Source organism: Kogia breviceps, chromosome 12, assembly GCF_026419965.1.
Source record: "Kogia breviceps isolate mKogBre1 chromosome 12, mKogBre1 haplotype 1, whole genome shotgun sequence".
NCBI lineage: Eukaryota > Metazoa > Chordata > Mammalia > Artiodactyla > Physeteridae > Kogia > Kogia breviceps.
In genome coordinates, this window is record NC_081321.1 from 93515458 (window position 1) to 93538667 (window position 23210).

At 52.8% G+C, this 23210-nt stretch overlaps 1 protein-coding gene across 8 annotated transcripts in view; it reads right to left on the reverse strand.

Annotated features, from left to right (window-relative positions):
* The window catches only part of TMEM184B (transmembrane protein 184B), a 48930-nt gene that overhangs the window by 11900 nt on the left and 13820 nt on the right, over positions 1-23210 (reverse strand). For 4 of the 8 annotated variants that reach the window (XM_067010206.1, XM_067010208.1, XM_067010210.1 and 1 more), the window contains exons 2-4: positions 21060-21222; positions 12232-12481; positions 10550-10715 (exon numbers count right to left, since the gene is read on the reverse strand). In XM_067010206.1, coding sequence (XP_066866307.1) covers positions 10550-10715; positions 12232-12423 — 358 coding nt within the window. In that variant the 5' untranslated portion in view covers positions 12424-12481; positions 21060-21222. Of the gene's footprint in view, positions 1-10549; positions 10716-11420; positions 11521-12231; positions 12482-21059; positions 21223-21403; positions 21519-23210 lie in introns of those variants that run through there. The other 4 variants (XM_059081864.2, XM_059081865.2, XM_067010209.1 and 1 more) reach the window with 3 other exon arrangements.

Below are 23210 nucleotides of genomic sequence, written 5' to 3' on the forward strand. Positions count from 1 at the left end.
CCTCCTAGTACCGTCAACCCGTCAGACACCACCCACCATGAGAAGTCCCCGGCCACCGCCATGGGGGCTTGTGCGTCCCCACCCACGGAACCTACCTACCGGTTTGCAGACAGACGCCCCTGCCCCGCCCATCCCCGGAGTGTGATTACCGACTGGGAGCCCGCTTCTCCCTCGAGCGTGGGCCCAGCCCTTGGCATATACTAACCACACCACAAACGCTTGACTGCCTGAAATTGGAACACAGGAAATCCTGGCCGTACGTTTGGAGGTAGAAGTTGGCTTTCAGCAACGTGGAAAGGAATATATTTGAGGGCTGTACGCCCCTCAGTTGCTCTAACCTAGTAAGGTTTCACGTCTGGGGCTGGGGAACGGGGGCCCAAGTGGCACCCTGCATAAACATGACCCATAGCACCTGTCACCTGTGCTGCAACCGTCCCCCTAGAGACATACAGCAGAGGGTTTGCAGTGTGACTCTGCTGGGAGCCTCTCTGCGGCTCAGTTTCCTCATCTGTTAAAATGGGGACAGAAAGAGCCCCTACGGAGTTAGGAGGTGGTAGGATTTCTGTGAGTATGCAAAGGGCTCAGAGGAGTGGCCAGCATTCTCAGTGTTGGTTGTCACGGCCACTATTGTTTACCTGCCCGCCTTCCTCAGGGGCCTGCTGTCCCCTGACGGGGCCGAGGGCCCTGTGAGCTGCCTGTCCAACACGGAAGCAGCTCAGCATGTTCGGTGGCTGCAGGAACCTCCATTGACTGGGCTCCAGATCGCTCTCCGGTGACAGAAACTTTGGGGTATCTGAAGGCAGGGGGTGAGGGGGCGGGGGGAATCAAGCCCCATCTGATGTCAGCCTGCTAATAACCTTCGTCTCAAACCATTTAAGGCCAAGTAGAGTGGATGTGTCCATTCCAATCTGGGTCCAGCTGTACTGTGGTTGATGGTATTTTCCAAAGGCAGCCACATCCCATGACAATGACACTCCTCTCAGAAGATGGGGTCTTCTTCCTTCTTTTTGCATCTGCGTGAACTGGGGTGACCAGAGCGGAAGCGAAGCTTGGTTACATCTGACGCTGGGGTGAGAAAAGGCCTCTTTCTTCTGGCTCATCCTCTCTTGAGATGCTTGCCCTTGGACCCAGCCACCATGCGGTGAGGAAGCCCACGCTGGTCCACGTGGAGAGTCCACATGGAGGCTCATGTGGGGGAGGAACTGAGGCCCCCAGCTGACATCAGCATCAACTGCCAGACACATAAGTAAACCAGACATCAGATGATCCCTCCCCAAGCCTCAGGTCTCCAGCTGAGGTCCAGGGTATCGTGGAGCAGGACCAAACTGTCCCCAGCATGCCCTGTCCAAATTCCTGATGTGCAGTATCCATGAACACAATACATGGCTGTTTTACACTAGTCTGGTTTTGGGGTAGTTATGTACACAGCCACAGTAAGTGGAATGTACATAAAACCACTTCCGGGGTTCCCAGGACACGCCGTGATCTCTCACACCTCCCCTTGGTGGCACATCCGATCTCTCTGCTAAACCCCAGAGGCAGACCCAGCTCAGATGCCACCTCGTCCTTGGCGGCCTCCCCTGTCCTGTCGCCATGCTCACATCACACCCCACAATCTCTCTGCTGATCTGTCTGATCCTTCCAGTACAAGAGGCAGCATAAAGCAGCCAGAAAGCCATGGATCCTGGAGCCAGACTGCTTGGGTGTGAACGGTGGCTCCACCGCTTAGGAGCTGTGTGGTCTCGGGAAAGTTTCTTAAGTGCTCTGTGCCTCGGTTTCCTCATCTCTAAGCCGGGGATAACAACAGCTTCTTCCTGGTGAGGCTGCTGCGAGGATGGGCCTTAGGGGTGGGAGTGTGATGCCTTATCTATAAGGCTGTGCTCACAATGAACGGTCCACAGTGTCACCCACAGTCTTCTGTAAACACCTTGCAGGCAGGAACCAAGGCCCATCCACAACAACTACCAAAGGGCTTGATGCTTCCATACTCAATCAACAGGAAGGAAGGAACGAACGGATGGACACAGGCCACAGCTCCAGATGAGGCTCAGAGAGGCGGGGCAGGCGGGTATGGCCAACATTCAGTCTTGAGCTCAAGGAGCTCACCCTGTCACCGCCTGGAAAGCTGCACCTTCCCCAAGGTGATCGGACTTCCAGTTCCCAAAGACAAAACCCTCAGGCAAGGTCACAGGGGCCCAAGGTTCATCAGCCCCTCTGTCCAGAACCACCAAGCTGGGCTGTCCTGCAATCCACTCCTGGGAAGAGCTTGGGGCCTGAGCTCACATCCTTTCCTGTGTCACAACACACGCAGCACGCTCCTGGTTACGTGGTCCACCTGTCTGTCCATATGCAGCTCTGCATTCAACCGGTCAGATCATCGAATTTCATCCATCTCAGTTCAGGACTTTTGACCTTTTCACAGTGCTACGGGGCCAGACAGTCTGGCCAAATACCAGTTTGCTGACGGCGTCTGTTAAAGAGTCATTAGTGAGTCAATAATGTATCTCGGAGAAGGAAGACAAGACAGAATCTCCTCGAGATGACTCAACCAGCCCACACCAAGACCCACTGACCATCTGGACAAATCAATGCCCTTCCGAGGAAATGACAGAGCCATGCAAAATACCACCCCCCCACCCCAGCAGACGTGTTTAAACTGGATAACTCGACACACACCCCAGGAACAAACACAGAGATATGCTGGCTCTAGACATCAGAAGAACAAAAAAGATTATGAGTGGGGTTCTCGACCAGCAGCACTGCCACCTGACCACGCTTCTGACCACAGCTCCAGTTCTGGTCCCCTGGAGAGGCCCCCCCCACACAAGTGACCAAAGGGACCCACGGGGAGCATCCAGCATGAGGGAAGGGATGGGTTCCTGCCCACCCCCCTGCCCTCTCGCGCGCGCGCCCTGGAAAATCATGTACCTGGAACTTTCGGCTCCATCCTAGATACCAAATCTTAAAGAAACTAGAGACAAACGCACACAGTCAGGAGCAAAGGACCAGAGTGGAGATGAAAGGAGCGTGGTACTAGAGACTTGAGGCCTGGAGAAAAGACATTAGGGATCATTCTCTTCATATCTAAGTGATGACCGCCTTCGTCCAGAGGGTCAGAGAGGACCCACTCATCCCAGGGGCAGATCCTAGGACTTCAGCTTAGCACGAGAAACAATTTCTGGCAGGTAGTCTTCAGAGGTGAAAGGTAGTGAGCTCCCTGCCAGGGGAAGCATGCAATCAGAGGCTAGGCAGCCTCTGAGCTGAGACATTAAAGGGGTTCCAAGCAGTTAGGATTTTACAGGTCCCTTCCGACCCTGAGATGCGAGGCTTTCTTTCCTCACTGGCAACTTCTCTCACCAGGAGCTGCCTGGACAGGAAGCTGCAGACCAAGAGATTACTCTCCACCCAGCCTCCCATCCAGCATCCCCCTTGGCCTGACAACAGCAACCACACAACCCTGAGGGGCCCGAGGGGCTTCAAGAGAGGACCCGCTAAGAAGCACGCTCTGACCGGTCCCTGCCAGCTGCAGGGGACTGTCCGCATGTGTCCCCCACTGCAAGTGACACTGGCTTCAGGTCACTGATTGTCCCAAGTTCACCTCCTACACACACCCGCAGCACCCAAAGCCGGCCTCAGGGCCTAGGCCCTTTTGCTGCACAGAAAATACTTTCGTTATTTGGAAAGATGTATTTCAGAGTAACTTGTGGATGAGCCCCGAAAACTTAATTTTGACCACTTTGGACAGAAATCTTCTCTGCTCAGTAAACAGGGGCACCCAAATGTTCTTTCCCGCTTTTTCTGTGACTGGTGATCACCACCGACAACAACAGATGTAACGTGCTGCGGCCTGGTGGGTGGGGTCCTCCCTAAGCACCTGTCCCCAGACACTGAGCTGCTCGGATGGCACTTTGCTCTTCCTTCCTCGTAGCTCTTCTCGTCCTTTGCCGTTCCTGCTCATTGAGGCTTCTTGCCACCTGAAACACTGATTCTGGCCCCTCTTTCTATTGGTTTCTTCAGGATGTCTGCCTTTCTTCTGATTGGTTGAGCTCTTCTGATTCCTGGCTCTCTCAGAGCCATGGCCAGCAAGGGCCACTACCAGCCCGCAAGTCCTCCTGGCGGCACACTGGCCTCTGGGTCTTCTGGGGTCCTCAGCTGTATTCATCCAGGCTGTATGCTCCCTACCTGGGAAGATGTTTTACCTGGGCCAGATTCCAGGAAGCTAAGTTTGTCCCAAATCTGAAACTGGGACAGATTTCAGAAAATGAAGCATCATTCTTTGCTTCTTTCATGCATGTACAATCTCTTCCCTTAACAAGAGTTCACACTTTTGCAGGGGAGAAACTTGTCCTGTATTCCTTCACCAGGCCTGGCACAGAGCAATTCCTGGGCCTCAGAGACCCAGGGCTGAGTCCAGCCTCTGGCAATTACTCTCTCTGGGTAACTTGGGCAAGTTTCTTAGCCTACGTGAAATTTTTTTTCAAATTTGTAAAACGGGGATGATAATATATACCCCACCAGGTAACTGAGAGGTGAGAATGAGCTAACAGTAATGAAAAATACATGGTAAACTGTGAAGTGCCACACGAACATTATTAAAAAAAACAGTGCCGCAAGAAACACCTGTGGAGGGCGTCTCCCTCGTCTGAGCTCTGGCCACCCACATGTCTGCCCACAGAGCTCCCCAGGCTGTCTCAGAGTCATTTTTAGGCGCTACCTCTCACCCCGACCACAATCAAACACTAAATGTAGGTGAGGGGGTTGGAGTCTACCCCTCCACCATCTTCCTGCCCCCTACACCCTGGTGGCACATCCTTAGGCTCTATGAATTCTGGCCCTTACCAGGTAGTAGATACAGAGCAGGGGCACCGTGGACAAGCATTCACTTCTCCCTGGAAAATGGAAACACTACCTCTAAATTTGCAGGGTTTACCTCCACTCTCCCCTGAAATGCCCCTGAAGTGAGAACGAATGGGGGGAGAGGAACAAACCTTCAAGGACAAGGACATGGCACCAGAGGCAGCAAACAAGGGACGTCGACCAAAGCTCTGGAAGATGCGGCACGGTCACTAACCCCAGGGACAGGAGGGAGCCAGCGAGAACCCCAGAAACCCAAAGACCGGGCTCACCACGCAGCTCTGATGGCTGTGGGTAGGGGCGCAAACGGAGACACTGGCCTACAAGTGTCCACGTGGAGCTCTCGGCTTTGTACTTTCAAGACAGGTTGTGATGGTTCTGTCCTCACAGAACTTGGCCCAGCTGAGGACAGCAATGCGAAGACTTGCAGAAAATATAGAGAGGAAGTCTAAATACCAAGGGGAGATGTTCAAGGCCTTTCCCTGGCTGCACCCATAGCTCAGCCCCTCAGCTCCTTCCTCCCAGGCAGGAGATGAGAACATTATTCTCTGGGGAAACAGGTCCAGAATCAAAGCCTTCATTTGGCGTCTGCCCCACCACCACATGAAAATGGAAGAGGAAGAGCCCCGTATCCTATCACCCAACTGGGAGGAGGCCCAGAAGTTTTAAGCCCCATTCTTAAATATAAAAAATAGCCAAGGACATGAGACATTTGAGGAAAGCTTCTTACCCAAAGGTCAAACAGCAAAGCAAACAAACAGATGGAAGGAACTCAGGAGACAGAGATAATGCAGGGAACAGAAGAAAACTGTAATTAGCATCCCCAGAGAAAGAAGAACCAATACCAAGAACAAGGCTAGGAAAAAGAGAGCAGGAACGAGCTCCTGACATTTTACAACATGATAAAGGAAATAAAACCTCAACAGAGGGACTTCCCTGGTGGCACAGTGGTTAAGAATCCGCCTGCCAATGCAGAGGACATGGGTTCGATCCCTGGTCTGGGAAGACCCCACATGCCGTGGAGCAACTAAGCCTGTGAACCACAACTACTGAGTCTGCACTCTAGAGCCCACGAGCCACAACTACCGAGCCCGTGTGCCACAGCTACTGAAGCCTGCGTGCCTAGAACCCATGCTCCACAACAAGAGAAGCCACCGCAATGAGAAGCCCCCACATAGCAACAAAGAGCGGCCCCTTGCTCGCCACAACTAGAGAAAGCCTGCGCGGAGCAATGAAGACCCAATGCAGCCCAAAAAAAGAAAAAGAGAGAGAGAGAGAAAACAACTTCAACAGAAAAGCTCAAAGGTAAAGATTAAAAAACAAACAAACAAACAAACAAAAAACACCTCCTGAAAAGCAGAACAAAAAAGAGATGGAAAATCCCAGGAAACTGTAAAGGAAATTTGAGGCTCAATCCAGAAGTGCAACATTCTACTTAACAGGAATTCCAGAAAGGGATAATAAAGTGGAGGGGAAGAAATTATCAAAAAAAATTCAGGAAAATTTCCCGGAACCATAGGTCAGGAGTTGCTTCCACACTGAACTGAAAGGGCCCATCCGGTGCCCAGCACAATGAACATCCCACCTCTTGTGAGGTTTCAGAACAATGGGGATAAAGGCAAGATCCTAAAAGCCAGGGCGGGGGGGGGAAGGTCACATACAATCATTAAGGATCAGAATCCAGCAGACTTTCCAAAAACAACACTGGAAGCTAAGAGAATGTGAAAAACATGCCTTCAAAATTCAGAGGGAAAATGATTTCCAATTTAGAATCACATTCCCACTGAACACCAATCGAATAGACAATATAATAAAGATATTTGCAGATAATTTTCAGATTTCAAAAAACAAAACCCCCATGCAACTTTTTTTTTCCTCAGGAAGCTCCTAGAAGATGCGCGTGAACTAAAAAGACAGCCAACGTCAAACGTGGAAAAGATGGCATCCAGGGAGCAGGTGATTCAGGACAGGAGAGGCAACAGGATTCCCAGGATGACGGTGAAGGAAAGATCTGCAGGACAACAGCTGAGCAACAAGAGGCCTCAAGGGCAACCAGTCCAGACGGGAGGAAGAAGGGCGGGGCTCCAGGAGGGTCACCACCTGGAACCCTAGAGCTGCGTGATGAGCTGATGTGTCTGGCGTCACTGACAGGAGGGCTTCTTTTTTCACTCAACTGAAGCATGTGCGGAATAAAGTAAGGATAGAGACACAAAAAACAGAGCAAACCAAAAAGCAAGACAAGTAGTAACCAGAGGAAAAATGAAGTCAAACAAGGAAATGTTGTCTTGGGACACTGTAAGGCTCAGCTCTGAACAACATTTACAGACATGTAATGATGTACATGCTGAACACAGACTAAGAAAAATCATGACATGGTCACATTAAAAAGATGAAGGGGGCTTCCCTGGTGGCGCAGTGGTTGAGAGTCCGCCTGCCGATGCAGGGGACACGGGTTCGTGTCCCGGTCCGGGAGGATCCCACATGCCGCGGAGCGGCTGGGCCCGTGAGCCGTGGCCACCGAGCCTGCGCGTCCGGAGCCTGTGCTCCGCAACGGGAGAGGCCACAACAGTGGGAGGCCCGTGTACCGCAAAAAAAAAAAAAAAAAAAAAAAAGATGAAGGAAAGAAAACTTGTGTGTGTGTGCTTGTGTGTGTGTGCTTGTGTGCGTGTGTAGTTGGAGGTAACATACCTAAATCAAGACCTTCCACAGCAGGAAGTCACTATGTAACACTACATAAAATTGAAAAATCAAGAAACAACAGTATAAGCATATTTTTAGGTTATTCTAGAAAAAGAAACCAGTTTAAAGAGTTTACAGTAGGATGACTTTGGGAGTGAGGTGGAGTTGGGGCAGTTCTGTGTTTCAAACATGTGCATGTACTACCTTAATAAAAGTAAAATTTTAGTTGTTTTAATTTTGTTAAAAAGAAAAGCAAATGTCTCTGTGATGCCTGGCAGAGAGTCTGGCTCTGACCTGGCCTGCGGGACGGGCTGGCTCCAGGCCTCCATCCCAGTCGATTCCTATCCCACCCGGGTGTTGGGACACCGAGGAGGAAGGGTGGGAGGGGGAATGAACGAGGGGGGGGGGCGTTCTTTTTGAATTGTAAGGGATAAACCCCATCACCAACTCTACAGGGGAAGCTCTTGCTGGCAGCTGCTGGCACCTGCAGATAAGACCACAAAGGGGGAGGGTCCGAGACAGAGCAGAGGTGCACGAACTGGCCAGGCCAGGGCCAAGCCCACTGACTCAGACATTGCAAGCTGGTGAACTTGGGGGCAGCCTGAACTTCACAGCAGCTGCTGTGCTGTTTGTAAACTCCCTCGGAGAGGCCAAGCGGATAATAGCGTTGCTAGGAGATGTGCTTCGCAGGGCAGCAGGCTTCCCGGGAGGACCTTTACATGGCTGGGAGGAAAGTTGGGACAGGCAGGGCCTGAACAAAAGGGCTTCTGGGGTGGGGGGAGCTACCAACCATCTGCTGCTGCCTCTGAGGCCTGGACTGAGGATGGTGCCGGGGCCCCGGCGGTGCCCCGGCCTTCTGCCATGTGCCCCAGACTACAGGGCCCAGGAGAGAAAGGAGCCTATACTTGCCCCCCATCACACAGGAGACACCCCCCCATCTCCGACCCCAGCAGGGATCAGCTTTTTGCTTCTGAAGAAACCAGTCGGCACTGGCTGCTCCTGGGCACCGTGCAAGGCTGGCAGCTGATGGGCAGCTTCCCCATCCCCAGCCTTTACAGCTGCCCAGGTGCCCCAAGGCCTCCCTGGGGACTCCAGTGCTTCCAGGAACACCAGGCGCTAGAGCCCCAGTTATGCCCTGGGCAGGTCCCCGGCCTGGCCGCACTGTTCTCACCTGACAGAGCCGGGCCAGCCTGGGGATTCAATGAGGTCCCACGTGGGCGAACGCGAGGCATGCAGCAGGTGTTCAATAAAGTCCCTCACTCACTCGAAAAACACAGAAGGAGCGAGCACCCATCACGTGCCTGGCTCCGCCGCGCAGGCTCTCCGCCCGTTCCTGCTCTCATGGAGCTGACAGTCCACGCGGGAGACGGAGCAAACCAGGCTCGCAGGCTGGCTGAGCTTAACTGCAAACCGCGGTAAGGCCGAGAGGACTCGGACTGGGAGCGGGAGTGACGGGGAAGGCCCTTCGGAGGAGATGCTGGAGTCAAGATGAAGGAGGAGGAGGAGCTCTGCAACCACTGGGGAAACCGATGTGCCCGGGTGGGCGGGAAAAGGGGTCAATGTGACCGCAGGGGCTGGTGGGGCACAGTCTGTGCCTGCTGGGCGCCTGCATTCCCTCGCCAAGTCCAAAGGCATTTCCTGTGCCCCACGAGTCCTCAGGGATGCACAGGTTCAAAGTGGGACAAGAAGAGAGACTCCAGCTTCTTTGGGGATGAGCATGCTGCACCCCAATATCCACTGAGCCCAGGGCCGGGGCAAAGCCCTCTGGGGTCTGGGAAGCAAAGAACCAGTCGTGGTCAGAGCTGCCGGGCCTCGGCATAAGGAATACCAGGTCTGGCCACTCGACCCGAAACCAGCAGTGCAGGTATGGGGAGGAACAGGAAAACGCAGGACCGTGAGAGGAGGGTGGGCGTCAGAGCAGCGATCTGGAATTCAAGGGCCTTCCTCCCCACCCCTGCGAGCCTGTCTGCGTACAGGCCAAAGCATCGCGGGCCTGTGGCTTGTCTTGGGGCCTCTGGCCACCCCCTCCTTCAGCCACCCACCACCTGGAGATTTTCTAAACTGCAGTTTCCAATCGCGTCGTATTTTTGCGTATCACCGGTAAAAGAGAAATCTAAGTTTCCCTCTATGTCCCACAGGCTTTGTATGTCCCCGTCCCCGCTCCCAGGGCAGTTGCCCTCCAGCTGCTGGTCTCTCCTCTGGCCGTGGCCGGCCCCCTGCACAGCTCCCAGCACCTCCCAGCCCAGCACGCTGGGACTCCTCTCTGCCCAGAATGAATGCTCATCCACGGTACGACATGGCAGACGCTGACTCATTCTCTAAGACGCTGCTCCCTGCCCACCCCAGGCCAGGGCCACGGGGAGAGAGCGTCCCTGTCTCCTTGTGCTGACAGTTGAGGTGGCACAGATGCCCGGAGAGCAGGCGGGTTGAGGGTGGGCTTGCCCAGGGCCCAGCACAGGGCCTGGCCAGTGCTTGCAACTCGGTATAGGAGCGGGTGATGCTTTCACACCACACACGAGAACTGCCCCCTGAAAGGCAGCGAGTCACCTGTCCCAGGAGCACAGGCTCCTCCTGGGACAAAGCCCTCAGAATTAAGACACGCGGGGAGGGGGGTCCAGTCACTGCTGCAACCTTACCACGGACCCTTGGATAAGCCCCTTAACCGTCTATACCTGGGGTTTCTACCTACAAATGGACCACTTATTTGCTGCCCACCCCCCCATCAGAGATGCCGGCACTGAGAAATGAGACACAGGTGGAGGGTCCCTGCTCCCAGGTACCTGTGGAGGTGTTTGGGGGCCACATCGCAAAGCGCCTCAGCAGGTGAGACTCTGGCTACATGTGTACTGGTACCTGGATGGAAACCGTGAAGGGGGTCAGGAAGTGACGGCTGGCCCCTCAGGGAGGAAGCTGGGAGGAGGGGCTTCTGGCTCCCAGACGAGGTGGGTGCACAGCCCCCGGCCCAGCTCTGCACCCCCCTCCCCCGGCCCCCCGGTGCCGCTCGCGCTGTCCTCACCCTCGTAGCAGTCGCGCACGGTGCCGAAGTACACGTAGTACTGGTCGTTGGTGAAGAAGAGGAGGCTGAGCCAGGAGTCGAAGGCGTAGATGGGCACGATGAAGAGGATGCGGACAATGTAGCGCTGCTCGTTGGGGCAGCTGTAGCAGCGCAGGTGCATGTAGATCTGGGGGCGGAGGGGCCGGGTCAGTCAGAGCCCAGGGACCCCCTTGGCCCGCCTGCTCCACAGGAGGAGGGGACCAGCCCGCGTCTAGCTCTGTCCTCACTAGCGCTGGGACCAGGTTACTCAACCCTGAGCCTCGGCGTCCTCCTCTGTAAAGTGCGATGACACAAAACTTCCGTCGTGAGGCTGTGGGAGCTGCCAACCACAGGGTGCGGGAAGCTTGCAGGCTGCGCGTGGTGGCGCCGGGGCCACCACACAGACACCGGCCACGAGGCCACGCCCGAGACCGTGCAAATCAGCCAGGGATGTGCCGGCATCCGCAGCGGTGACAAGCTCCCCGGGGACCCGAGTGCACGGCCAGGTTTGGGAACTGGGTGCCTGGTGCAGAGGAGGCTATGCGTGTGCGTGTCCCGCCGCTGCCTGGCCTTTCTAAACACCTGGCCCCTGGGGCATGGAGCTAAAACACAGGCGTCCGGGTGGTCGCCCACCCCACCCCGTCCCTTAACTAACTTATGGTGTAGAGGGCGGGAGGGACGGGACCCTCACTTTCATAGAAGGTGGGAGCACTTTCCTGGCTGAATGGCTGCAGTGATGGCCTGTCTCATTTTCCCATCTGTTGAACAGGTGCAGTGCTGCCTGCCTTGCTGGGAAGTTGGGAGAATGCAATGCGGTTTTGAGAAAGCAGAAGAAAAAATAAAAGCTGCATACAAATGCCAAGAACTGCTCTAACCACGATGCACAGTCCCAGCAGCCGGAGTCTCTTGTCTCCGCTCCCATGACTTCATGCTTGGCCCAGCCGAGCCCTGGGCTTGGGAGGAAGAGAACAAAGTATTCCCCACCTGCTGTGAGCCAACCGCCTTGGAAGCAGTCGAGTCCTAGAAGGGACGGGGAACACTGGGACCCGAACAGGCTCAGCCTCCCCTCTTCGCTTGGCAACCTTCAAACCTTCTTCCTGGGGCAGCCAAGGCACATCCCAGCCCATGGCAGCCTCCCCGGGGAAAGTGAGCACAGGGGGACGGGAGACTTGACTTCTATCCCAGCTCCGCCACCAACTTGTGCGTGACTAGGCTAGTTCCCCTCCCTCCTCCCTCTCTGGGTCTTAATTTTCTCATCTGCAAAGGGGTCACTGCCATCCTGTGCTCCTGCACGGTTCCCAGGCTCCCCTACAGTTTAGGCTAGACACATGACCAGTTCTGGCCCATGGAAGTGGGCCATTTCTGGTTGAGAAGGTTAAACACCCAGAGTGCTTTCTGCACACGCCCCTCCCCACAGCTGTCAGGCGGATGATGTCTTAAAAGCTGCAAGATGCTGGAGCCGCAGAATGGAAACTGACCTGCACTGGGCTGATTGAGCAAGAAACTGACTCCCCCGGGTGAAGCCCCTGAGATTTCGGGCTTGTTTTTCACTGCAGTGTAGACTGGCCTGGCCTAACTAATACTCTGTTGGACAACAAACCTTTCAGGACCTCCCTAGAGGGCTGGGGCTCACTGGCTCAGGGGCTCCTGCCCCGCCTGGGTACCTGGTGGCAGGTGATGAGCAGGGCCGTCCAAACGAAGAAGCCAGAGATGGCCTGAGCGGCGGTTGTCATCAGGAACACGGGCTGCTCCATGGCCGTGGGGCTGCCTTCGGGCATCACGGAGACACTGGGTGAGGCTGCTGCTGTTGTGGGCGACGCTGGATCTGGGGCCAGTGCGGCCCCCTTCACAGTCATGGTGCCCGGCAGCAGGGGGCTTCCTGAGAGAAACCCTCGGGGTAAGCGATGAGCTGGCCTAGAGAGAGGGAACCGAAACGTTAGCCTCCTTCCAGCGTCAGTGGCGGTGTTGGCAAGAACCTTCCAGGTCTCTAACTCCACCTTCAAAATGTGACCAGACCCTGACCACGTCTCACTCCAGCCCCCAGCATGTCTCTCCTGGATTAATGAACAGGCTCCTGACCAACCTCTCTGCTTCTGCCCTTGCCCGCACCATCCCCACACGATAGCCATGGGAACCTTCTAAGATGTTAGCCAGATTGGGGCCCTCCTCTGCTCAAAACCCTCCAACAGTTCCCATCTCCGTTGGAGTATAAGCTGCTGTCCTTACAGAGCACATGGGCCCTCCATGCTCTCTGATCTCATCACAATTCCCATCTCGATCCTTCCCTCCAGCCACACTGGCCTCCTGCTGTTTCTTGGACACGCCAAGCCTGCTCCTGCCACGGGGCCTTTGCACTGGCTGTCTCTGCCCAGCCACACAACTCGCTCCTGCACTTTCTTTAGGCCTCTGCCCTGACCACCTGCTCAAATGCGGCAAGCCCTCCCTCACCCCAGGCGCTCCTGACCACTTTGCTTTGCTTGATTTCTCTCCAGAGCACTCATTACCATCTGACTCCATCTGACAAACTGTACATTACTCACATGTTCATTAAGTGCCTCCTGCACCAGACACAAGCTCCCTGAGGGCAGGGGCCCCGTTCCGCTCACGACTGGATCTCTGGCGCTTGGAACAGTGAGGGCACACGGCAGGTGTTCAGTAATTACCTGCTGGCTCCGCCCATCTTTACACCTCCACGTCTAGCAAGATCACTTTAACACTGAGGCATCCCCTCTACGGGGATGTGTCTTTTCTTTGCCATTTCTCCCCAGTTTCCCTAATGGCTAACATCCATTCCTCACCATCCAGCTGTGCCGTTCTGGAGACTTTGCGGCCCTTCCCCGCCAACAACCTGCTCACCTTTTAATTTAGCTCATGTATCACTCTTCCTAAAAGCCTGTCCTGTTCACTTTCCCCAGTCAGGTACTTCCATGCATTTCACCCGCCTCTGTTGTTCTACGTAACACGCAGTTCTGTCATTTGCTCGCGTTTATCCTCCTAAGACTGCCTACTCTTTGAGGCAAGACCACTTTTCCATCTTTAAATCCCCAGCACCGAGCTTAGCACCAAGGCCATTTGTAACATTTATTATCTATTGATTTTCACAACTTATTTCAAAAGGAATTTGAGGTACTTCAGAGGGAAGCAAAGAACAGAGCTGAGGAAGCTGGCACAAAGGAAGATTCCGGGTGGGAGAGATGGGAGTGGGCAGGACACAGGATGGCACTCCAGGGTCCCAGGCAGTTACCCCAGGTGAGCTGTCATGTCAGCTCCGCACTTCCTAGTGGCAACAAATTAATGGTTTCACGCTGGACGGTAACCCAGATGTTATGGGAGGAGCTGTTCTTAGGGATCTCCTGGCAAGTTTACAAACAGGGACCAATGCTGGCCGGGGGCTAGAACCGCTCTCAAAGCGCAAAGCCATTCTGTCAGAACCACCCGGAACTGCTCTTGGGAGGGCTGGCCACTCCTGCATCCACAGGCTTCCGAGACCCACGGCCCTGACGGACGTGCCTTTCAGTGCTGCCACCTGTTGACAGGTTGGTCACGGAGTCTCCTGGCAACAGAGGCCCTCGAAGACTAACCCGCAATGGACCAGGGGACCAACCAACCTCTGATGCAAACAGATGCAAAGGTGAGAGTAGAAAGAGTCCTGGCGGGGGCTCTCCACCCCAACCAGCCATGTGCCTGCACGGGCTCACTGGGCCCAGAGGTTCCCCACTGCCTGACCCAGAAAATGGCCAAACCCAACCATCTCAGCCTGAACCCCGAGGTCAGCCCAGATGACCTCTCCCAGTGCCTTCCCAGTCTGAGCTGATATCCTCAGCCAAAACATTGTGACACCAACGGGAGGTTTCCCTGGGCCTTCCTGGGGTGCACCATGACCCCGCAATGAAGAAGAGGTTCTTTGCCCACCATCTCCCCACCCTTCTGCCCCCATCTGAGCCATGTCTGCTCTTAGCTTAAGTTATTACCCCAGGAGAGCCCTCTATATTGCTATTTTCCTATAAAAATAAATGATCTCTAACACACCAACCAAGAGAAGAATCTAGATTAAAAACTCAAAACTGGAGACGTCATCTATATAAAGGAACTCAAAACTGGAGAAGGTGTCTATATAAAGACTGGTGGTGCTTTGAAAAAGAGACACAGTGACAAGTCTAAGAATAGCTCCTGTAAGTATGGTTGCAAAACTGAAAAGCAGTGCCAGAAATATTTCCAGAAAAAGAAGATTTGGGTTGTAAATCATCATCTTTGTCTGTCATCCCCAATTAAATGAACAAACACCAGGAAATGGGAGTGGGGGCTTCAGGAAGTACAAATAGTCCCCAATCTTCTCCTTCTGAGCAAGGGCCGGGTGTGTCAAAGGCTGTTTTGTCCTCTACTATTGGCAGCGTTGAGAAGGCCCTGTACAGACTCCCCAGAGGGGAGACCGCTGAGCTCTGACCACCCCCCCCACCCTAACCCGCACCACAGGTAACCCTCCAGGGCATCTATGCAGCTTGTGGGAGCTGATGAAGGCTCCGCCCCGTTTCTTGCTGGGACTCTGCTTCCTCGCACTCAAGTGCCCTCCTTATGTAGGTCATCTGGTTCCCAAGAAGGCCACTCAAGAGAGGGCAGGTGACTTGCCCCCAAATTAGACGCTGGACTTAAACCCAGGTCCTATCACATGTTTTAGGTGCCTACTGTCTACCAACCCGGGCTGTGGATGAGCTGCCCTCGGGCTCCAGAGCCCCCTTCCAGGACAGGGGTCACGGCCGTCTCACCAGGGCCCTGACTTCCTGCAGGAAGGGGAGGGAGGTACTTCCCAGGAGGGGAAGCCACAACCTGGGCGAGCACTCCGGCGGCCCGACCCACGCTGGCCACGTTTCGTACTGGGGGCCTGTGATACACAAACCATTTAGTTCACTCTCGGGCGGCCCTCGCTGTTTGTAGACCACGTTCCCCAACACGATCTCATGCTTTCTCTCACACCAATTCTGAAGTAAGTAACGCTATCTACATCTTAGCGATGAGAAAAATGATGTGAAACTGGGTTTTACAGCTTCCTGGGATAGCACCAAACGACTCGAGGGTTTTCATAATAACCCCCCAAAATACTTCAGGCAATGTTCTGACTTACAGATGCAGCGTCCCCGGCACCCAGAGAGGCAGGTGAAGGCAACTCCTGGAAGGCTGTCTCCCAGAGCCCACACTGTTCCCAGGACCCCAGGCAGCTCACGGCACTAGACCCCGCAAACTTCACAGAGTATGGGTGCTGGTGGTGGCAGAAGATGTACACTGGGGTCCCATCCTTTCACACTCGGGACGGACACCTGCCTGGAAAGGACGTCTGCCTGCCCGGGTCCCACAGGTGAGCAGGACACTGGACCGGTGGAGCTCCGGACCTGGGAGAAGTGGGAGTTTGCCCCCCAGGGAAAAGCCCCCCCCCCAGCTGTGTTTCTTCAATGCGGCACACACATGCCAGAGGGGGGGATACACGGATGCAGCTCAGAACCCTAGATGCTCTGGCAGGTCCCCTGTATTTTCTTAATTGACTGAACGTTACACTTCTGCCAGGGTCAGGCAGAGAGCCTGAGGGGAGACGCTGGAGTCCTCTTTCCAACAAACATGTCCGGAGGCGTCTGGATGCTGTGCTGGGCATGGAAGACCCGGCCTCGGCCTCAAGGACTCACGGCTCCTCTACACGCCTGCTCGATGCAACAGGGGTACCCAGAGGCCTTACCCCACCGCACCGCACAAGGGTGAGTGCCGAGCACCCAGGGAACCCCGAGGAAGCACCAAAGAGCCTTGGCCAAGGCTGGGGAGAGGGGTGGGGTAGCCTTTGAAGCGGCAGGGACTTCGGGGCAGAGTCTCTGTGGAGCGTGACCAAGCTCCAGCTGTGAAGTCACCAAGCCGAGTTCCCGCCAGACTCCACCGCCTGCTGGCTTGACTTCATCTCTCAGGGCCTCAGTTGCTTCATCTATAATATTTGAGGGTAACGACGCCATTGTCGGGGAGTGCTCCGCTTCACACAAGCCCATTAGTAAATGGAGACAGAACGCGACCAAAAAAATGACCATTTTGCAACTCCTAACACAAATAATGGGCATAGATACAGATCATCAGTGGATGATGAAACCACTAAGTGAGAGGCTGACGGGTAACTTGATAAGGGATGGAACAGGCAGCACCCTCCAAACTCACAGTCAAGGTCAACATCACCAAAGAGGGGCAGCCAGATGTATTGAGCCGCCTAGTGAGGTGCACAGGCAGCACACAGTACCAAGTAGGAAGGACCCTCACCCCCAAAGTGAACTGGAATCAAAACAAGTCGCTAGAACTAGCCACCAGTATCCAGGAAATACAGAGGGTAGCAAAACAGATGATACCACCAGGAAGTAGCAGCCAAAGCCAGACCATGGGACGGTCTATAGGACAAATGTCCTGGCTTCTCCCAGGAATTAGTGGCTTATAAACAAAGGCGGCTGAGGGGCTGTTACATAACAAGAGCCGAGGAATCATTACAACTAAATGCAATGTCTACTAGACCTTGTTGGGTCCTGATGCGAACAAACCAATGATTAAAAGAAGACATCTTTGAAATACACAGCACGCAGGAATTCTTGCCAATTTTGTTAGATGCATGGTGGGTATTGTAAAAATAAAAGTCCTTATCAATGGAGGAAGAATAATCTTTTTAATAAATAGTGCTGGAACAATTGGATAACCAGAAGCAAAAAAGAAAAAGAACCTTAACCTAAACCCTATACCATATACAAAAATTAATTCAAAATGGATCATGGATTTAAATGTAAAGTGTAAGACTACAAAACTTTTAGAAGACACAGGAGAAAATCTTTGAAACCTAGGGCTAGGCGAAGTGTCCTTAGACTTGACACCAAAAGCATGACGCTGGGCTTCCCTGGTGGCGCAGTGGTTGAGAGTCCGCCTGCCGATGTAGGGGACGCGGGTTCGTGCCCCGGTCCGGGAAGATCCCACACGCCGCGGAGCGGCTGGGCCCGTGAGCCATGGCCGCTGAGCCTGTGCGTCCGGAGCCTGTGCACCGCAACGGGAGAGGCCACAACAGTGAGAGGCCCGCGTACCGAAGGCAAACAAAACAAAACAAAACAAAACCAGCATGACCCTGTCAAAGGAAAAATTGACCGGACTTCACTAAAAGTAGCAACTTTCATTCTGTGGCTCTGTGAAGAGGATGAAAAGACAAGCCACATAGTGGAAGAAAATATCTTCCAGACACATATCCAACAGATGACCAGCATCTAGAATACAGAGTATAGGAAGAATGCTCAAAGCTCAACAGTAAAAAAAAAAAAAAAAAAAAAAAAACCCCAAACAATCCAATCCGAAAATGCACAAAAGACATGAACAGACATTTCACTCAAGAAGGATTGATTGCCAACACATAAATAGCTGTTCAACATTAGCAATTAGGGAAATGCAAAACTAAAACCACAATGAGATATCACTACCCACATATAAATACGAAATAGTGACATCAAATGCTGGTGAGGATGCAGAGAAACTGGCTCTCACGTGCATTCCTGGTGGGAGTATGAAATGGCTGAGCGGCTCTGGAAGAGAGTCCGGCAGTTTCTTGTAAAACTAACATGCACCTACCGTACAACCCAGTAACCACTTTTAGACATTTATCCTAGAGATAATGATTGTACATTCACCCAAAAACATTTACACAAATGTTCACAGCAGCTGTGTTTGTAATCCTCAAAACATGGAAACAGTCCAAATGTCCTTCAACGGGTGAAAGGTTAAACTCTGCTACATCCAGACCATGGAATACCACCCAGCAACAAAAAGGAACAAACTATTGACACAGGGAACAGTCCAAACAGATCTCAGGGCACTACGTTTAGTGAAAATAGCCAATCTCAAAAGATCACGTACTGCCCGATTCTGTTTATATAACGTTCTCAAGATGACAGATCTATAAAGACGGAGAACAGATCAGCGGTTGCCGAGGCAGCAAGCAAAGTGGGCGCACAGATAACCCAGAGGGTCACACAGGGAGTCCCCTCCAGGCGGTGAGATACTTTGTATCTTGATAGTGGTGATGGCTACAGGGGTCTACAGGAGACAAAACTGCAGAGAACCACACACACATAAGAACAGTGAAAACTGAGTAAGGTCTCTTGTCTAGTTAACAGTACTGTACTGACATCCATGTCCTGGTTTTGATACTGTCCTGCAGTAATTTGAGATGTCACCATTGGGGGGAAAAAAGGTACATGGGACTCTACATACTATTTTTGCCACTTCCTGTGAGCCTATAATTATTTCAAAATTTAAAAGCTTTTAAAGGGTTCTTATCAAGAAGAGATGTACAATGAACTACTTAAGGGCAAAAAAGAACATGACATCTGGGCTTTTGCTCTTTGTAAAGGGGGAGAGGGACAGATGCAACAAGATTGCCAGATGTTGCTAACTGTTGCAGCTGAGTGACTGACGGGCAGAAATGCATTCTATCAATACTATGCACTCTACTTGTGTTAGAAATTTTCCATAATAAAAAGTTTTAGACTGTAGAACAGTAGAATTTTCCACCAAATTTGTAAAGAGATGCACCGTCACTCAGGAAATTGTATCAGTGATTTACTGGTTATCTTGTAGAAATGCAATCAGAAAGATTTGTCAAACCTAACAACTAAGCTCAACACATCTTCCTTTTACCAAAAAAAAAAAAAAAGTTCCAATTCCCCATTTTTTCCTATGACCACTGGTTATCAGAGATATGCTTCCCAGGGATGTTTCAAAAACATCTTAAGGCATATTTAATATGTCCCTTCACAGGAAAGGCATGTTATCACAATGAATGAGAAAGGAACTGCTCTTCGAAAGAAACCTCAGTTAGGGCAGAGCGTTCTGGAAAAGTATATGTGAAAATGCTTCTCCTGTTGTAGGATTTTATCACCAAAAACAGTATGTCTGTAACTTACAAAAACGCTCATATCCGAGCTCCTAAAAGCCTACGTAACAGAATTTTCTAATCTGTTTAAAAATTTCCAATGCATTTGAGTGGGTTTTGGACTCATGTGTTAAGAACTTTAAAATACCTTCCATTTAGTTCACAAGAACATCTGATTGGCATCAGGGAGGATGGAAATGTACTAGCAAATTTCAACAAATCCTCTGCGTACACAGTGGATGGGATGGAAAAATGAGTAACCCGATTTAGAAAAAAAGCCAATGATGCATTTCCTCTGTGTGCAGCTACATGTCCTGGGCAGGGATCTTTTTCAGGGACGGCGGCCATTAAAACCAAGTATCTAAACAAACGGCTCTTTCCCAGAGCATCAGAGGAGTTTCCAAAAATAAGTACATGAAGTCAAAAGGTTTTTGTACCATCAACAAAACTTTTTTTTTTTAATTTTTAAAAATTATTACATCTTTAACCCATCCTTTGATTTGTTTTTGGTGTAGGTTTTATGATATACATAGTATAACTAACGTAATGCAAGTAAAGAATAACTTCATCACTGTCCATATACTGGGGATGCATGCCCCCAAAGTTCTACTCCTGATAGGGACGTGTGGGTAAAGGTCTAAAGAGCGGTGCTGTAAGCAGTGGGAAAAGCCAGTCGATGACACAGCTAACTTTCTCTGCACTGTCTCTGCCTCTGCCCTCCCGCCAACCCCAGGCCCAGGCTGAATCAGACCAAAAGCCCAGGCAAGGCCCGGTCCTGCCTCTCTCTCCCCGTGGCCCACCTACCGGCAAGGTGGCTCCACACCCGGGCCCTCACTCACCGGCCTCCCTTGCAATCCTAGGATCTGAGTCGGGGAAACTGAGCTGGAGTCTCGGTGCCACCACCCAGCCAGGACTGGATGTCTCCGAATTTGTTTCCTGGGTGCATCATGCTGTAACCAGGACCCTTGGGCCAAATGAGTTTAGGAATTCAGAGCTTTTCCGGCTTTAGGAAGGATTATGGTGCTGTATATGGTGCTTAGGCAGTAACACCCCCAGAGGGGTCTGGGCGGCACCCCAAAATCAAACACACAGTACTTCCACAGAGAAAGGTGAGATATTTTTAAAGACCCTAATTAGTCTCGCATCAATTCAGGTCAGATTTTTGCCACGAAATTAGCTTGCTGCAGACTTAGGAAGAACCTTTGGGATTTCGAGCGTTCTGGATTCCAGAAAGGTGGAGAAGGGACCTGGGCGTGGACCATCCTCCGGAGCTCCAGGGAGGCTGATGCTCAAGGAAGCAGGAACCCAGTGTGGTTTATTTTTTCACTTATCTTCAAACATGACCCCATCCCGCCTCCTGACCTGATATCCTTTGAGAACATGTGAGGCTCTGAAGGTGGGAGGCAGTCCTGACTCCTCTGCAGAGCCCAGGCTCCTGCCAGCTGGGTCCCACCCAGCCTCCCTCCCTAAGTGCTGGCAACACCGGGTCCCTCCACACGTAGCTCTGGCCCCCGTGCCAACGCACCCTCCCCTCTGCCCGGGTCCTCGTGGCGGGTCACAACTTTCACTCACAGGTCATCCTCAATGTCACGGCCTCACCGAGGGCCGGCCCACTCACTCCCGCCCAGCCGCACCGTGCTGGCTCCGTGAGGTCTGCTCTGACAGTGCTCCCGTCTCCCCACACCTGAGTCATCTCTCTGTAGGCCTGGCGCGGTGCCAGACGCACCGCAGGGACCTGGAAGAGAAGAATCGATCAGATGACTGGTGGACGTCCGGCGTTAAGCCACGTGCTGCAAGCTGCCGCTCTCCGTCACCTGGTCCCTCCCCCACCATCCAGAGCTCAGCTAAGGACCTGGACGTTCGGCTGCGGGGAGGGATGGGCTGGGGGAGGGCAAAGGACGGAGGCTGAGCCGCACCATCTCACACACATCTTCCATTGTGGAGAGCCACACCAGTGAGGGTAAAGGAACTTGTCCTAAGTGCTCCAACAGGACACAGCCCGGTCCACCTGGTACAAGCAACAGGAAGGTGACAATCTGCCAAGACAGACACGTTTTTACCAGCTGGCACAATCTAGCAGTGTTCTGCCAGAATAAGGAAGCTCCCGATCAAACAGGGCTAGAAGTCTCCTGGCGCAGGAACACTGATCAAGGAACCTCGGAAGGGTGGTCACTCGTCCCTGTCTTCTCCCCAACCAGCCTGCAAGCTTGTGGAGGTGGGAGGTCATGTCTTACGTGTAGCTTTGATCCCCGGCACCTACCTCAGAGCCTGGATGCGGTTAGCACTCAACAGGCTTTGGCTGGATAAGGGGGCAACCGAATGAATGTCTGGGCTTTGCAGCTCCTTCCAACTCTAAAACTCGATGACACCCTCCACCATCCTTGTACCAGCTCCCGGGAATGGCATGTCCTCCTGCCCCGCCCCCACCCCCAGATCTTTATTCCCACCTGCCTTTGTAGCTACTGCCTTCTACGGCCTATTACAGTTTGCACATGGCACGTCTTCCCTGGTCTTTACTGTAATTGTGATTAGATTTGTTCCCTTAACATCCTGTGAGTGGGGCTCCATGAGGGCAGGGGACAAGTACTGTGATGAAAAAGTACTTGCTGAATGACTGCTTTGGGGATACGCTGACAGACAGTCGGCCAGGGGTGTACCCAGAGCAGGCCTGTGGCACTCTACAGCTGACGAAGCACTCCTGACAGCCGTGCGAGGTAGGTCTTATTGCAGTCAGAACATCCTGGCAGGGGTATCAAGGTCCCCAGAGAGGGCCTTGGGGAGCACCAAGCCGCAAGGTTGGACAGAGTTCATCCTGTGGGTGCACAAAGCCAGGCTTCAGGGCTCGAGGCAGCAGGGTCGGGCAGACCCAGCTCCCAAGAAAAGGGAGGAGTGCCAGTTTATGCATGTCCTCTCCACCTCCTGTTAGCTGCCAGAAGGGCACTTCAGAGCACAGGATCGGAGTACAGGGAAGTGGGGGGGTCTCGAGTAAAATTCAACCAGGCCCTGGCGAGGCCTGATGAGCCAAGCCATGCCTTAGCAAACGACTCGGAGTGATGCAAACGCTCATGTCCCCTAACACAGGCCCCACCCTGCCCTTCTCTGGGAGGGACGTCTCTGGCTGACTCCCTTTCTGAAGACACCCACCTTTTCCAGAACAGCTACAGAGCTCTGTGTAGTCACCAGACTCAGACACCTGCCTAGGAATTTACGTATTTCAGAGAATCTCACCATCTCAACCCAGATTTTATTCTGCCATTTTGCTTCATGCTTGGGAGGCACCTTGCTGTTTGGGGTCCCCCACGGATTTCCTGCCTGGAAGGCTGAATAATGGCCTCCCAAAGATGTGCACATCCTAAACCCCTGAACCTGTGAATATTTTACCTTAAATGGTCAAAGGGACCTTGCAGGTGTGATTAAGTAAAGGATCTTGAGATAAAGAGATTATGCCAGATTATCTGAGTAGGCCAGATATTATCACAAGGGTTCTTACAAGAGTGGAAAAGAGAGGCTCTGAAGCTGGAGGAAGGGCCCTGAGCCAAAGAATGCATGTGGCCTCTAGAAGCTGGAAAAGGCAAGGAAACAGATTCTCCCCTTGAGCCTCCAGAAGGAACACGGCCCTGCCAGCGCCTTGATTTTAGCCCAGTGACATACATTTTAGACTTCTGGCCTCAAAACCAGAAGATAATAAATTTGCATTTTAAGTCACTAAGTTTCTGGCAGTCT